Source organism: Melospiza melodia, chromosome 3, assembly GCF_035770615.1.
Source record: "Melospiza melodia melodia isolate bMelMel2 chromosome 3, bMelMel2.pri, whole genome shotgun sequence".
Classification (NCBI taxonomy): Eukaryota; Metazoa; Chordata; class Aves; order Passeriformes; family Passerellidae; genus Melospiza; species Melospiza melodia.
This window is the reverse complement of record NC_086196.1, coordinates 7,484,356-7,500,233: the sequence shown is the minus strand read 5'-3', so window position 1 is coordinate 7,500,233 and position 15,878 is coordinate 7,484,356. Positions and strand designations below refer to the sequence as shown.

At 39.6% G+C, this 15,878-nt stretch overlaps 1 protein-coding gene across 9 annotated transcripts in view; it reads left to right on the top strand.

The window, feature by feature from the left end:
* DLGAP2 (DLG associated protein 2) overlaps positions 1-15,878 on the top strand; it is a 455,404-nt gene that overhangs the window by 72,945 nt on the left and 366,581 nt on the right. For 7 of the 9 annotated variants that reach the window (XM_063150740.1, XM_063150738.1, XM_063150739.1 and 4 more), the window contains exon 2: positions 7,198-7,252. In XM_063150740.1, the coding sequence (XP_063006810.1) occupies positions 7,198-7,252 (55 nt within the window). Of the gene's footprint in view, positions 1-7,197; positions 7,253-15,598; positions 15,678-15,878 lie in introns of those variants that run through there. The other 2 variants (XM_063150750.1, XM_063150747.1) reach the window with 1 other exon arrangement.

The following is a 15,878-nucleotide window of genomic DNA, read 5'->3' as shown; positions in this document are numbered from 1 at the left end:
ATAGAAGGAGTAATAAAGCCAATGGCAATGCAAGATCAGCTATGTTATCTGGGGTCATTGTAGCACTATGCCCTCTCTTCTGGAGTTATTTTCTCTTAGTTTTGATTGAGATATAAAAAGTAGATAATGCAGTCAATGATTTCCTCATTACTTAAATGTCTGTCACCTTTTGTTGAAAACTTGCTAAGGAAATGTTCCTCCTGTTATTGCTGTCAGTACTTCCTTTAATCATGGAAAGGGTTGTAGAGAAGTTGCATTTTTTGACATGTAAAGCAATCTGAAAGAACATGTATTAGTATGGATATTGTAATATTTTCAGAATATTTTTGAAATTCATCCTCATAACATTTCCTATTATTTGAAATGAAAAGGACACAATATACATATTTTTAAATGTGATAAGTTGTGTGATGATAAATATGCTGATACAATGCCAAAGTGTTTGATATATGGCAAACATGATTTATTTATTTTCCTTGTAACTTTACCTTTCCACAAAATCATCATGTTTTATTTATGTTCTTGATAAACAATTGGGAATGGTGGCTAAGGCAGAGGATGATAGAGGAAAATACTTTTATTAAAAACCCCACAAAGCAGACAAATCATTAGCAAGCTCTGTTTGGACACTAAACTAGCTTTTGGAATAAGGAATTAAAACATCAGTATGTATGTGAAATTGGATATTGGATGTTCATCAGTGTATATGAGAAATTGGATATTGGACAATAGCAATCTAGTAAAATCTTGAGGAAGATTTTACTTGAGGAATCTTGAGGAATAATTGGACAAGTCTGGGCTATCTCATCAGACTATAATGCAATGAACTGACAAGCCTGGCTTCCCACTCACACCGCCGTGGATGGGAGACAATTTGGCACAGGCTGCCTTTGCAGCAGGCACATCTCATCAGGAGCTAAGAGGAAAGGTTGTTTCCTTGGGAGGGCAGAAGAACTGACAGCTCACAGGCAATGATTGAAAGGTCTTGCAAAAATCTCTACTACTTCCAGCAGTACCAGACAGAGAAAAAAAAAACCAAATCTTAATTTGTTCTACTTGGGCCAGCTTTGCCATTGCAAGTGGGGACTGTGTTGCTCTGACAGGGAACACGTATGGTTTTGGAGGAAGCTTGGGAAGGCAGGTGCCACTGGTCCTGATGCTCTCTTCTGCCAGAGCTGAATATTTCAAGGACTGATTTTAGGAGTAACTTGGAACCATTGCTGATGCTGGTGTAGGCTGTATCAATGTCAGCTTCAACTGAGACACAGAAGACGCACACTAGTAATGAAGTTATCTTTTGAGTTCTTACAGGAATGGAGATGATAACTGGTATTTGTTGATGCACTTCCTAGATACCCCTTAAAAAGCTTAACCAAATATAATTATGCTTGTGGGAGTGCTATGAAGTTCAGATTTGCTTTGGTAGGTTGAACCAACTGCATATTGTTAGAAATCTGAAGGCAAGCAGCCTTGATACAGCACTTCACCACCTGGTTGCACGGAATCATCATAGAATTACAGAAGACTGGGTAAGAAGGGATCTTAAAGATTGCCTAGTTCCAACCTCCATGACATAGGCAGGGGCACCTTCCACTAGAGTAGGTTGGTGATCAAAGTCCCACCCCTGACCTTGCACACTTTCAGGGAAAGGGCATCCACAATTTCTCCGGGCAACCTGTTCCAGTGCCTCATTACCCTCTGAGTAAAGAATTTTTTCCTACTATAAATGTCTCCACTTTTAGTTTAAAACTGTTTCCCCTTATCCTGCATGAGCCTGTCTGCTCTGAAAGAATTATGGTTACACTGTAATGATAAGTCTTTGATTTATGGTGGCTTGTATCACCCAACAGCTTGTGAACAGGAAACCTTGCCTACTTGTAACTAACTCCCTGTCTTAAGTCAGATACCTTTACAGACCTGACAGATAAGTTGCTGCTCTGAGCAGCCAAATCCCAAATGCTTCTTTTCTGCTTAAGAAGCACTACTGAATAACTTCCAGACAGGTTCCTTCTCCTCCAACAGTGCTAATGGGACAATGACATCTAAAATCCTCAGGTATGAAGCCAAAAATAGATGGAAACAATAATACAAATGAAAACAAAAATATAGTATACCCTTTTAATGACAGAAGGCAACAAGAGACATTCAGAGAAGCATGAGCGCAGAATTTCCAGTGGTTTAAGATCTATTACAAACATTATTATAAAACTACTCTGAAGTAGCTGACAAAGAAATTTTTCCTAAAAAAGCCCTGAGACAAATATAAGGAAAACCAAATACAGAGATAGAATGGATATGATCCTTAGAATGAAAAAAGACAAAATTAATTCCATGAGGCTTGTGTGGAAGGTAGGAAGGCAGCAGTGCTTAGCACAGAGCACTGCAGATAGCAAGGTCTAGGAGGTGTCTCTCTTTTCCAAAGAAGTGACACAAGGTTTGAAAGACAAAAAAGATAGGAACGCACTGGATCACACCCAAATATCTAACCTGAATTGTCTCCAGTACTGCACTGCTTCCATAGAAGGTGCACACTTGGTGGCTGACTCTGCCCATGGACCATTTCTTTGCAACCATCAGTGTATGAGTAAATCTCAAATTCTGGAAGCTCCTTTCTCTGAAATTTTATAAATTGATGTGGATTTCCCCAGTATGTTTTTGACACATTTTCTTTTTTGATGTTATCCTATTCTTGCAATCAAAATGCCTGACATGCTAATCATAATAGTTTTGTGGGGAAGGAGGTTTGGAGCATGGAGGGTTCTCCCAGAGGCAGTCCTTGGAAATGGCTGAACATGACCACAAGGGCCACAAACTGGACCTGTGTGCCTGGCATGCCTAAAAGGGAATGTTCTGATTTTCTAGTCTTTGGATTCATTGGATTTCTAGGATGTAAAAAGCAGAAAAATATTGTCTCATTTTGGAAATTCAAGTTGAGCTTCTTTCCTTCTGGCAAGTTACAAATCACAGTATAAATCATTGTTAAGTTCTGCCTCAAATTTCACTTATCAAACACTCGAACTCCTGAGCTGAGTGTTCTGCAAATTTGGATCTGTGAAACATTCATTTTCAGTTGACTCAATTTTTAGCAGAAAAAAATGTAAATGGAGAAGGAAAAATAGTATACAGCTCATTTTTCTATGGCTATTTTAGCAGTCCAATTATAAATGGAGTAGAAAGAAAAACATTTTATCATTCAGTACCAAAGAGAGGCCTGATCATCTTTGTACAGCAGATCCTTTTAAGTGAGTAGATATCCATTTCACAGAGGCTTTTTTGCACACAAGAATTATTTTGCTTCACATTTCTTCTTCTCTGTAAAGTGGGGATTTTTAGTGGGTTTGAAATTAATACTTTCCAAACTTCAATTGTTTTTTAGGAATAAATCCTAGTTCTTGTTACAAAGTGGGGATTTTTTAGTGGGTTTGAAGTTAATACTTTCCAAACTTCAATTGTTTTTTAGGAATAAATCCTAGTTCTTGTTACATCACTCTAAAAAAAAAAAAGTTGTGTACTGAGCACTCAAAGGACTTATCTGTCTTATTTTAAAGAAATTGAAGGAAAGTTTCCAAGCAAACTTATAAAAATATGATCTTTATTGAACTCAAACCAGCTATGTAGCTACCCTGTGCTGCTCTGAGGAGCTTTCTGAATACCTATATTATGTATAGCTACAGGTTAAAATTTGAACACTGATTATGACAGCTGTATATTTATATATCTCTAAGAACAGCAACCTTAAAATTAAGACAAATGTAAATGCACCCAAATCAATATCCAACCAGAAGAATTAGTATTTTTCACTACATTTGAGGATGCTTTCATCTTGGCATCATATGAGTGTCTAGCTGTATACCATTGACCAAAGTTAATTTGCCTACTGCTAGGGAAGCACCTTGATGTGAAGGACATACCACCTGCTGTATTATTTATTCTGTTTCTGCATCTATGAGTCCATTTTTAATTTAGTATTGCGATGCCTTAACTCCCAGCTGAGAGCTTATAAAACAACTGAAGGTTAAATCATCAGTTAATATCATTGAAACCTGTTTCTCTTTTGCCTCCCCCCCCCCCCACCCCTCAAGTAAATCCCTCTGGTTGCTCACATATTTTGATTTCTACAGCAGAAACCAATCCAAGTCTGCTTTGGGCAGAGATTCTCCCTCAAATTGCCCATGTGGGTAAATTTCAAACAACCAAAAGAAAAAAAAAAAAAATCTAAGGATCTTCTGTAAAATGAGAGAAAAATCTCTGAGACTGATCAGGTATTTTAGGCATTTTAAGCAATAAACTGGTATTACAGCATGGAAATGAATGAAAGAAAAGCAGCAGAGGAAAGGAGAGGCTTGTAGAGGGAAAGGTGACAGTTTTGCTGAGGAATTCTCCTGTCAGTTTCCCTAGGGAGGAGAGAAACAAAGTGGGGAGAAAGTGGGAGGAGAGCAGTGTGAAAAGGCTCTTGGATACCATGGAGATGGGTACAGTGTAAAAATCTGTATACTATAGATAAGTAAGTGGGAGGTTGATATCAAACTCCTACCAGCCAGAAAGTGGCTTTGTGCAGGGTAAACATGTTAAAGGGCTGGGGAGCAGGACGCATTGTTTAAGACTTTGCCATACTGTTTGCCTACTTAGCACTTAAAGAGAGTGCAGGAAAGGGACAAATAAATGTTTTTGTGATTTTTTTCGCATGTCTGTTCTTTTATCTATATCCAGTCTACCAGGAAGGGTAAACTATTTTCTAGAGCTTTTTTTTCCCCCATTGAAGTTGTCTTACAACTTTGGACCCGCTTTTTTTTTTTTTTTTTGGTCGTCTCTACTTTTAATTCCAGCCCTAATTTGATTAACTGGGAGCTCATAATAAATTCATAATGCTTCTTCATCGTCCGTGAATGTGGGGAAGAAAATGTGACGGATTCCAGGGGAACTAAATGTTACTTTATATCTGAGTAAGACAGTATGTTTTTAAAATTCAGTCTTTGTGTTACACTGCTTTGAAAGACTGTCTCAGCTCATTTTAGGATTTCTTTGTTCTCTGCTTCTAATTTTTATGCTTTCGATGCCTGTAAGATTGCTGTTATTTCTATCCATGGCCGTAAGGAAAATTCTATAGTTTGTACATATGACATTGTACTTCCAAGAATTATTGGGTTTTTTTTTAAATTCAAAAATGTAAGACACACTGTAGAATGGTGAGTGTGGTTTTCAGAAAATTGTTATTTGTGCCATTGATTCTTCCCAAAATACAAGCTGCCTGCTGCCTATGAAGCAGGGTAAAGCAAGCTGATTTTTTTTTAACCTTTTATCCACAAGCTTAGCTTCAGAATAATGCCAAAACAAGTGAATTACTTTTGTGAAAGCTTACATTTAAATGCTGTGCCTTCTGTGAAATTCAGATGAGTTGGAAGGGGAGACCATTCTCATCCCTGTCAGTTGTACCCATTGCTTTATTCAGGGAGGCTTTCTGGCCACAGACTGACTTGTGAGGTAATAATGGAACGAGAGCAGTGTTTTGCCATGGCCCTGCCTCCATGTGTGCCTTCAGGAGGAAGCATGGTGCAGCAAGGTTCTTAAGACTTTAAATTGCTTTTCTGGAGGTCTCACAAGCTGAGGGGTTGGTCCTCCTGGGTGCTCTGGAGGCGGCGCTGGAAAAGTCCCACAGGGAAGGATGGGGATGGCGGCCCTGCCACAGGGCTCTGCAGGTCTGGCTCTGACCACGCTCATCCCTGGCTGCTATCCTGGCCAAACAGCAATAGCAGTCCTTGGGAAAAATAGAAATGTCTCTATTCCCTGAAATATTGTACCTCCTGGATTTTCAGAACTCAATGCCAGCTGTGATGGTTCTTGGGGTCTTCTTAGAGGTTGGAAGGCCAGGATTTCCTGACAGTGGTGGTGCTGGCCTGTTGTCTGTAGGAACTAACTGGTTCTTTTCTTTTACATTTCAGACTTTAAAGGGTTCATGTTGATCTTCAAGGGTAAATTTGAAGAAGTTGTCTTACAGCATGATTTTTAATTGGCTTTTTCTCAGAAAAAGCAAAAGAAAAGCCATTAAACTTCAAGCTACAGTTTTACTGATGCTCATATCATTGCCCAGGGTGCAAATTCTAGATTTTAAAATGAGATTAAAATTAAGTATTCAGTGCTTTAAGTACAGGTTGTTGCTAGTAGGAGTACCAGAGCTGATTGTCTACAGTAAAATTGTTGAATTTAATATGTAAATCTGTGAAGAAGGATGAAGTTCTTCCTGTGGGAAAGGGCCAATGGTGTATGGTAGCAGCTCTCTGGTCACGGAGAGCAACAGACAACTGTCCCATGCATCGTTCTGGGAAAAGCTGTGAGGAGATCAGAGAAAAGAATTAGAAACAATTCTTATCTTAACTTGCTGCACCTGCTGTTGTGAACATGTGGAATATGTTATGGAGATTTGTTTACCAAAGGGTGGTTTCTTAATTAGCCAATGGTGATGGTGTTTTAATTAAAGGACCAATCAGGTCCACCTGTAGTGAGCTAAGGTATAAAAGCAATGGGTTTCTTTAGAAAGTGAATTAGCTTTCTAGGAATGCTTTGGGAAGCTGTGTCACTTGTTACCCAGTCCTGACCTGGTGTGCTGGTGATCAGCTTCCTCAGCATTTCTCACTGGCTGCCAGAAGCATTGCACCATGGTGGGCATGGTGAACTACAAAATGTGCATCTTCTGTGTCCCCATTCCCTTGAGTTTCCTACTCAAGCTTCTGGAGTTTTCTGTTGTCCACTGGAACTGGCTGTGTGGAGAGCAAAATGCTATGCTTTAGAATTTGGACCTGAATGGTTTACAGTGAGCTGCGTGCACAGCCCCAGGGCCACGTGTGTGAAATCAGGGACAGCAGCATCGCTGACTGATAACATACTGGCTTTCTAACTTGAGCATGTTTGATTATGGTCTTAGGTTCTTTGAATCAACTTTTGATATTGTAATCAATGGGAGAATGTGAAATGAACTTTACAGGCAAGTAGTCAGCAGTTAATTTTGCAAGATTCTTCTCTGTTTGCAGTTCTGATGAACGGGATTCACCTTTATGTTACATGATGGTTAATTTGGATTCAGTTTGAGAGCACAAAGCTTGATTAGATGCAGCAAATGCATCATTCCAGCAATCTCTGGCTTTTCTTCACATGATGTTAAAATATATGTATCCAGTAACACCTGTTTCTTTATTGCCACAGGTTCTGCCTGGCATACTGCAGAAGCATTGCTGTATTTTACCTGACAGGAACACAGGTAAACTTTTTGTTTAATGAGTTAATATTGTTATATGATTTGGAGAAACACAAACACAAATTGGAGTATTTAGAGAGGCCTTGTTTGCTATTTATAGTCATTGAAATTATCTTATAGGGAGTGTTAACTTGGATGTTTTGTTTAAATTACCTGCTTTCATGTGAAGATTTTATGTATTCTGTTAACATGCTGGAGGTGGCACCATTGCAGAGGTTGCTCTCAGGTCTCGCTTATAAAGTTCTTTGTATGAATTTCTTAAGCATTTAGATGTTTTTAATTACAAACTTACTGCTTTGTCAAGAAAAGGGGTTTAATACTGGAGTCTGCAGCCTGCTCCTGTTGATTCACAAAAGTACTAAGCATTAAATTGCATGTAGCTCTGACTGCAGATAAATGCTTGCCCTGTGCTTATAGAGTAGAGGAATAGACTAAAGGAGTAGTGAGAAGCAGTATCACTAACAATACCTTATTGTTGTGTAGAAGAAACTTAATGTGTTTGCAGAAGAACAAATAAATTGATGAGAATGGTATTGGAAGAGAAGAAAGCCATGATTTAATTTTACATTCTTTTAATACAGGAAAAACCAATTTCTTTTAAAATAAGTTTTAAAAACTTTTCAAAAATACTAGAAGTCGAGTGAAAGTGACTGCATACGCAACTCTGGATATGATTTGACAGAATAATTTTAGGGAAGTATAGAAGTAGGAAGAAAAATATAGCTTTTTTTCTGTATCTTCTTAATAGAATATACGTGATTGCTGGCATCTCTTAAATCTGCATACCCCTTTCCCCCTGTAGGTACCATTAAAATAAACCAGTTTGCTCCTTAGCTTGCTATTACCTGTATTTGAGGCACAGTTTGCACTAAAGGTAATTACAGAGAGAACTTGACAACTGTGCTGAACTGTAGTGGGATTTGTGGTTACCTGCCAATGTTCAAACAAAATTTAAAATCTGATTTCCATTTTAGATTGTGAATGTGATAGGAGTACTCTAGTAAGATAGTTCATGACACACCCATTCCAGCAAGAATTGGGAAGTTTATAGTTAGCAAACAAATTGCAGACAGACTTTGGCCTTCATAACAATTTCAAGAGCTCCTGAAAACTGGGCTTGGTGTAATGATCTCAGCCCAGTCTGTGTGCTCCTTTGCTGATATCCTGTGCCAACTATTTTTTTTCCTTTTATTTGTAATATAGGAACTTGATCCAGATTCCATTGACAACCAAACTCTTCTTAACTTATGTAGCAGTGTATCATGTAGATATCAGAGCCAGAGTTACATGAAGGGATGGCCTGGAGCTGGGTGGTAAGACTGACCATTTATCTGGGGAGGGTGTAATTAATATGCCTTTACAACAAATATCAAGAAAACCATTTTTCTAAAATCTGTCATCTGCAATAGTGCCTTCATTTGGATATAAGAGAGAAAGGAGGGGCTTGCTAATATAAAATTTGGTTTTGAAAATTTTGAACTAAGCTCTTTGAAGAGAAAATCTATCAGGCTTTGTATGTAACAGCTGTTGTACCACTCAAGCACACTTATCTGTGAAAGTATTTGTAAGTTCTATTGCATCTGTGTCACTGCTTTAGTATTTTTTTTATGTTTACCTACTATATAGTGGGGAGCTGCCAGCAGGTGCAAAGTAAATTAAATCTGTGTTCCATTTTCCTCCACTTCCCCTATTTACAGTGTTTAAACATTTGGCAGAGAGAGGGAGAGTTCAGACAGGATATGGGGGATTTTTCACCTCCTTTCTGGATTAAAAGAATGACTGAATTACAGTTTGATTAGTTGCATCTGATAGAGATAAATGAACATTTGTCTTGTCAGACTTTAGGTCAAAATCAACTAGTCCAAACTAAAACCAAGAAATTCAGTAAATTTGTGTAAATGTGGAATGTGCTATTTGCATTCAAATGTATGCATCATACATAATCTTGTCCAGTTTCCCTCTCAGTCAATGAGCACAGAAAAATTACCTGGCTGTGAGCTGTAAGTCTGTGTTCAGCTGCTGACATTTGGAGGAACAAAGCAATGTGCAGGCTTGGGTGTTTTTCCTAATAAATAAAGGAGAATAAGGAGAAATAGTCTTGATGGAGGGATGGGAGAAGAGAGAGAGAGGAAGAACAATATAATGAGATGACAAAACCATTAGGGAAGAACAAGATGCTGTAGGGAGTAGGATGAGTGAAAGGGAGAGAGGCAGTAGCAGTTTCTTCACTTAGAGCTGTTTGACAGTTCAAGTGAAGGCAGCTTGGCATTCTTGGGCTCCTCATTCAAGAGTGCCCCCCTGACCAGACTCTTCCATGCTATCAGCACTGGAGCTGCACCCCAGGGAAAGAAATGAGCCCTTGGGAATGATGGGGCCAGTGCTACCATCCTTTTGTCTGGCTGCCCTTTAGACCTGAGTTTGATTCTTGGGGAATATATGCAATTAGCCTGAGATGAAATTTGTCCCTGATTGCCTGTACTCTAGAAAGCTGCACATCTCATTGTCCTTACACTGTGTAGGAGTTTGAAGTGACCACACTTTGTCAGTATGGGTATTCTGTATTTGTAAACTGGAGAAGAGAGCTATGCATGGAAAGATAGCTACATGGGAACAGTGATCTCCTTCCAGTGGTGATGGTGTGTTAGTACTTCTACCATGAACTGTTATTCTCAGTGTTTATAACTTAGCTATAAAAATATATCTTGCAAAGACTTTCAAATTCAGCCATCCCATAGCAACAAAGTTGTGGAAGAAAATACATATTTAATGAGATTAGGTGTTTCCAAGGTTAAAGAATTGTTAATTTTCAAAAATGTAAAGCCTGTGCAAAACTGAATTCTCTAAATAAATCACTGAATACTGAATACAGCTGGTAGTTGCTTGCATTAAGCTTTGCTAACAGTGATGTTTCAATTCTTAAGCATTCATTTATTTGTGGCTTTCCATGAATGATATTTTCATTACTTAATTAAAAGTTTATCTAGCATGCACTGGCACAGTGTGTGCTTGTTATTGTGTTAGCTGGTGTCATGGTTTGATACTGGCACAATGCTAGTGCCCCCATGAAAATATATTCTCCCTGGTGTCTGCTGTGAGATGTGACCAGGAATAGAGCAAAGCAGGCTCCAACTTAGGAAGAAAGGAAAAAAACTTTATTAACCTACAACTATATGTAAAAAGAAACACACACAGAACTCAGAATGAAAGCCTTCCAAAAACATTCCTCCTCCCCCCACCAAATTCCAACACATTACAGTAAGACAAAACCTTGGATTCTCAATTCAGTTGCCACCCCTCAGAACACCAACTTTCAGTCCATCACCACCCTTTAGATAATCAATTCTCAGTTCATCAAGGAGAGAGGAGTCCCTCTTGTGCCATAGGCTTCAGTGTCATACGTGGCACTGCCCGGAGATCATTGCCATCGTGACATCTTCCTTCCATGCCCAGTGCTCTCACCACTGTGCACGGACCAGAGCTGCTTCTAGGGCTCCCCTTTAAGGGTGCTTTGCCCAGTTCCAAAAAAAGAGCACAGTCTCTCACTTTTGGGACACCTGTTCCCCGCCAGATTTACCCCCTGGGGCCGAGGGGTCTCAAGAACAGAGATCTTCTCCTCCACTGAAGATCGAGGGCACCAACCACCACCCTCCTCACCCGTTGTCTGTTCATGCACTCTTTCACGTAACATCACTGCACTCTCTTGGCTCTGAGCCATTGCCTGCCCCTAAATGCAGTCTCTGTGTCACAGGAAAAATGGTTCTGTCCATGGCTATATGAGAAAAGTCCAGCCAAAGGCTGCTCCATCATCTCCACCCACCTAGGATTCTTCTCAACTTCTCTCAGATATCTTTCACTTGCACAAACTTGCATTGCACCTGCCCATTTCCTCCTTTTCCATCTCTATCTCTCTTCTCATTCAGCTCCAGGAGGACCAGCATTTGTAAGGTTTCCATCATCCAACAAAACTGTTAAAATCTCAGGCTCTGCCTGTCCAGAACTCCTATGCTGCTCTGTCAGGCAGGGCACCTTCTTGCCACCCCCACCCCCCTTCTTATCGGCCAGCTGTGCTGCCCGCACAGGATATTGAATTCCAAGATGGCACAAGCACTGGCACCAGCTCTCGCTCTCACTCTCTCTCTCTCTCTCTCTCTCCTGGGGGTGGCTGCCCGATGCGTCTCAGTGCTCCTCCACCCTTCCATCCTGCAGGGGCCTTCACCTCCCTTCTCTGCCCAAGGCCCGGCCTACTTCCCCCGGCCACATGGCTTCCCTGCCCCACCCAGCCCGCAGGTCAGGAGCTCTGACCTCTTTCACCAAGAGAACCCAAGAGAACTTCCCCTGGGAGTGCTCTGCTTTTAACCCCCCGTTGTGTTCTGAGAGGCATATCCATGTCCTCAGTGCCCACACCAGGTGCCAATATTCAAATCTGAGCTCTTATTGGTTTGACCACAGCATCCCAAAACAGTCACTTCCTTTTCAAACCAGGACAGCTGGTATCCAGAAACTTTGTCACATACTCTATTACTCAAGAAGCAAAAGATCCTAGATTAGATACCTTTATTCTACACTTCCATCTTATATGCCATAACCCTACTGTAATAACTGTATTGATGGCCCTGCTCAGTTTCTTTCCATCTCCTGACCAGACAGCAACAACTGGGATGCATAAGCAGTTATAAAGTTAATTGGAAGAAAAGCAGCTACATGATCTGTACATGTGTTAGTAAAAAGATCATAATGAGAAACAGTGTGAATGTACTAATGACCTGGTCGGGAGCAGCTTGCTTATTTTCTTGAATTATAACCCTCCCTCACTCCGTCTGGGTGAAATAACCCACCCCTTTTGATGGACAAACACCACTCTCTGTGTGCACATACAGTCAGCTCATATTCCCTTCATAAATATTTCCCAGCAATGATCTATCCCCTGTTACTGGGCAATCTTCAGCCAGTGCACAAGTCCTTTCTGTTCCTGGAGAATTACTTCTGTAAACCTTGGGCAGATGCTGAAGCTGTCCTTCCTCCCTCCCTTTTATTAAGGTATTTGTATATGGTAATGGATAGGAGAGCTGTTCATGCAGGACGAGCAGTGCACTTGGTTTCTACCCTCAAAATGAAGATAGCCATTAAATGCACTATGTTTTGGCATTCCTAACCAAAAAAAAAAAAATTGAGGGGTGGGACTGCTGATTTGAAATAGAGAAGTCAATGTACCGTGCTATGCGTTGCTTTTTATTTAAATGTATGTATTTTCAAAATTTATTTTTATTTCCAGTCTTGCTTGAAATAGAACTCTTCAGGCCGTACATGTGGGTTGTTCAGCTGTAGAAAATTTCATGCAAATAAAAAGAAGAAATTTATCTGAAAGCTTTTGCTTTTGTGTATTCTGTATTTAAGCAGTCTTAGAGCAGAAGAGTGAATTATTTGGAATCTGATTTTTGTTTATCCCAGGCCTCTCTGCATCATGATTTAGCACAATAAATGATCCTCAAAGTGTGCCCAAATACACTTGGTAAAGTAAAACATAATAGAACTCCTTAACAGAAGGCACTTGCTGTGAGTTTTACATTGCTGCAGCTGTTAAATGGACATTCTTGCACTGCAGAGATGCTGATAGCTGTGTGTTTTGTCTGTCTCTGTTGTGCTCTTGATACGCAATTATTAGTTTTCCATCATGTGAGAAAATTGCACAAACAGCCTCTATACTATTCTTTTCCATCGTAGCCGTGAGTTTGGTATGTGGTGGAATGCAATTTTGGCCTCGCTTTTCCCACTGAAGATCCCAAAGGAAGGAATGAATCAATAGTCACTAGCAGCTTCTTGGGCTGATTCATTCTTTGACGCTTTAATCTTGAATTTCCCCTCTCATCCTGAAGGAGAACATGGGTACAATAAAAAGCATCTGCAGCTATCTTGCTGACTTGATTCTGATAAATAGCTCTCTTAAACTTTGAGCAACACTCTTAGAAAAAAAAAAAGGAAAAAAGATTGATGCTGTCTCAAGTTTCTTCATAACCCATTTTCAGGTCAGCTCTTGTGTGCTGATATTGAACTTGCGCAAGATGTTAAATCCTTCATTATAATCATCCTCTTTTGTCCACTGCATTGCCTAAAATTGCACTGAAAAAAGTGTAACCAATGTTCTGCTTTCTGCAGAGAATGAGTAATATCTTCTTGAGAGAGTGGTAATTGCTTTATATACAAAAGCAGGAATTTAATAATAACCAATCTCTTCATTGGGTAAAGTGCAGCCCAGGACAGTAATGTTTCATCCTTTGCTTGTTTGCTTTTCTTCCTGTTGCTTGAAGAGCAAATATTGACCTGGAGAAAAATCCAAGGTGGTATTAAATAGAATTCCTGCACTAAAATTTACCAAATTGGATAAAGAAGTTAACATAACTTATTTTCTCTTTAACTACAACTGTCTTACCTTATTAGATTTTGAAAATACAAGTAGTATGAATTAGTGCTGAAAACCAATGTGTTTTATAACTAGAAAATACGTTGCTGCCTGCTAGTTAATTTTTATATATGTGTGTGTGTATATATATATATTTGTTGAAATGCAATGGATCTTTGTAAGAAGAGCCATCCAGATGACTGGGCTGACAATGTGTATGTATGAACTGTACAGCAGCCAGTTTCATTTCACAGAAGGAGCTACAGCATAGTGTTCAGAAGCCAAAGTCCTGTTACAGAAATATCTTTACCATATTCACTAGCATATTCCATCTAAACATTTCCAAGCATTAAGTTAATTGTGATGAATTTTTGCCTTGTGTCAATGTGATAAATAATGTTTTTTCCTATCATATCCTCTTTAATCAAAGAAGAAGTCAGATTATCAATTGCTGCCACGCAAGAATATTCACTGGGGTGATATAGCATCCTCTGTAGAAGTTCATTGCTGAAACTGAAGTTGTCCTTTTGCTTTCAAGATGTAGTTATAGATTTTAGACAGTTCCTGCAGATTTCACCTGCTGTCTGCTTGCTGAGCTAAACATGAGCATTCTCATTCAGATGTTCAGCTGCAGGCTGCCTGCTGGTACTTTCCAGCCCAGTTTCCATGGAAATGGAAATTAGAGAGCAGAAAATAAAGGAAGAATACGTACTTTCTTAATCTTCTAGTTAATCCAGAAGTTCTCTTACCTTGGTGTGAAGGTTGTTTTGCTGTAGTTGGATCGGCATATGATGCCAACTTCTGCAAATTCAAAAATTAATTAAACTCATTATCAGAACTGTTACAAACAATACCTGTTACCATGACTCTGTAGAGGTGTTGGAGATCACCAGAAGAGGATGAAGAAGGAAGAACTGGACTGGGAATGAATAAACTGATGAAAGGATGTGTGACAATACCCAGTAGCCATTTTAAACTTAGTACTGCTAGATGTCTATCTAGATTAAGGAGCTATACACTTTCCATCTCAAATTAGCCAGAAGACAGCTTTGTCTTATTGGATTTGTATATACCTAGGATTGTTCATCTTGATCCACTAATATCTGGTCTCCATGAGAGCAAAAATATAGGCAGGTTGGGCTAGACTCATACTTCAAAGGGACCATGTCTATTATCTCAAGACCAATAAGATCTCAGAATTCAGTATCAAGGCAGCTGTAAAACTAACCAACACGTATTAGTCCACTTAAAATAATTGGGCAGGCTAGAAGACTCTGTATATGTGTGAGCAAAAAAATGTTTTAAGGCTCCAGCTGGCACAGATCTCTGTGCCATTCTGCTTGCAGTGTAAAAAGAATGATCAGAGTACACAGTGCTGGTGCTTCATTCTTTGCATGGTGTCCTAGTTGGTTGCAAGCATTGTACAAAGACCTTTTTGGAGTTCCAGGTCCCCTACTACCACTAGTTCATCCAAGGAGATATTTTTCCACTTTTATTACTGTTATGAGAAGTCACAGTTTTGCTTCACCCAAAATTATGTAGTCTTAAAACCAAAACACTGAACAAAATACTTCATTGATGTTTAGATGTCACGTTAAATGTTTCAAGATTGATAAAATATGCTCCCCTGAAGGGCAAGTGTTGCCTAACCCCTGTGTTCCCAGGACTGAGTGTAAAGCATTAGCTGTAAAATAGCACTTTCCCAACAGTCTCACCCTCCTATGTGTGGGGAAAACAGGGACTGAAGAAAGAATTCTGACTTGGTGAGGCTTAATTCTAGAGGCAGACGTGGGCATGCGTGTTCACAGTCTTTGCCTAACGTCACAAGAGTCCTGGTAGCTAAAAGTGCGTAGGAAGGAAATTCTCTCCAGAAAACAGCATCCCTTTCAAGAAAGCTTACTTGACCTTTACTTCTGAAATGTTTTGTAAAGCATTTCCATGTGTACAGTTCAGCTACTGAAGGAAGAGAGACCTGTGCATCCTCAGACACAGAAGCAGCAGGCAGCTCTGATAACTGACCATGCCAATAATGTGAGTAGGTCTTGATAAATAAAAGCGTATGTAGAATGACTGATTTCTATATTGCCACCATTTGGGATTTTTATTTTTTCGTGCTTGCATCTATTTGTGAAACGGTTGCCCAGGCATTATGTAAATCACATGGACTGAGGGGCTCTGAGTGTGTGAGTACTGTACACGGGCACTCTCTCGTGGAGGAACGTGGTTCTGAAG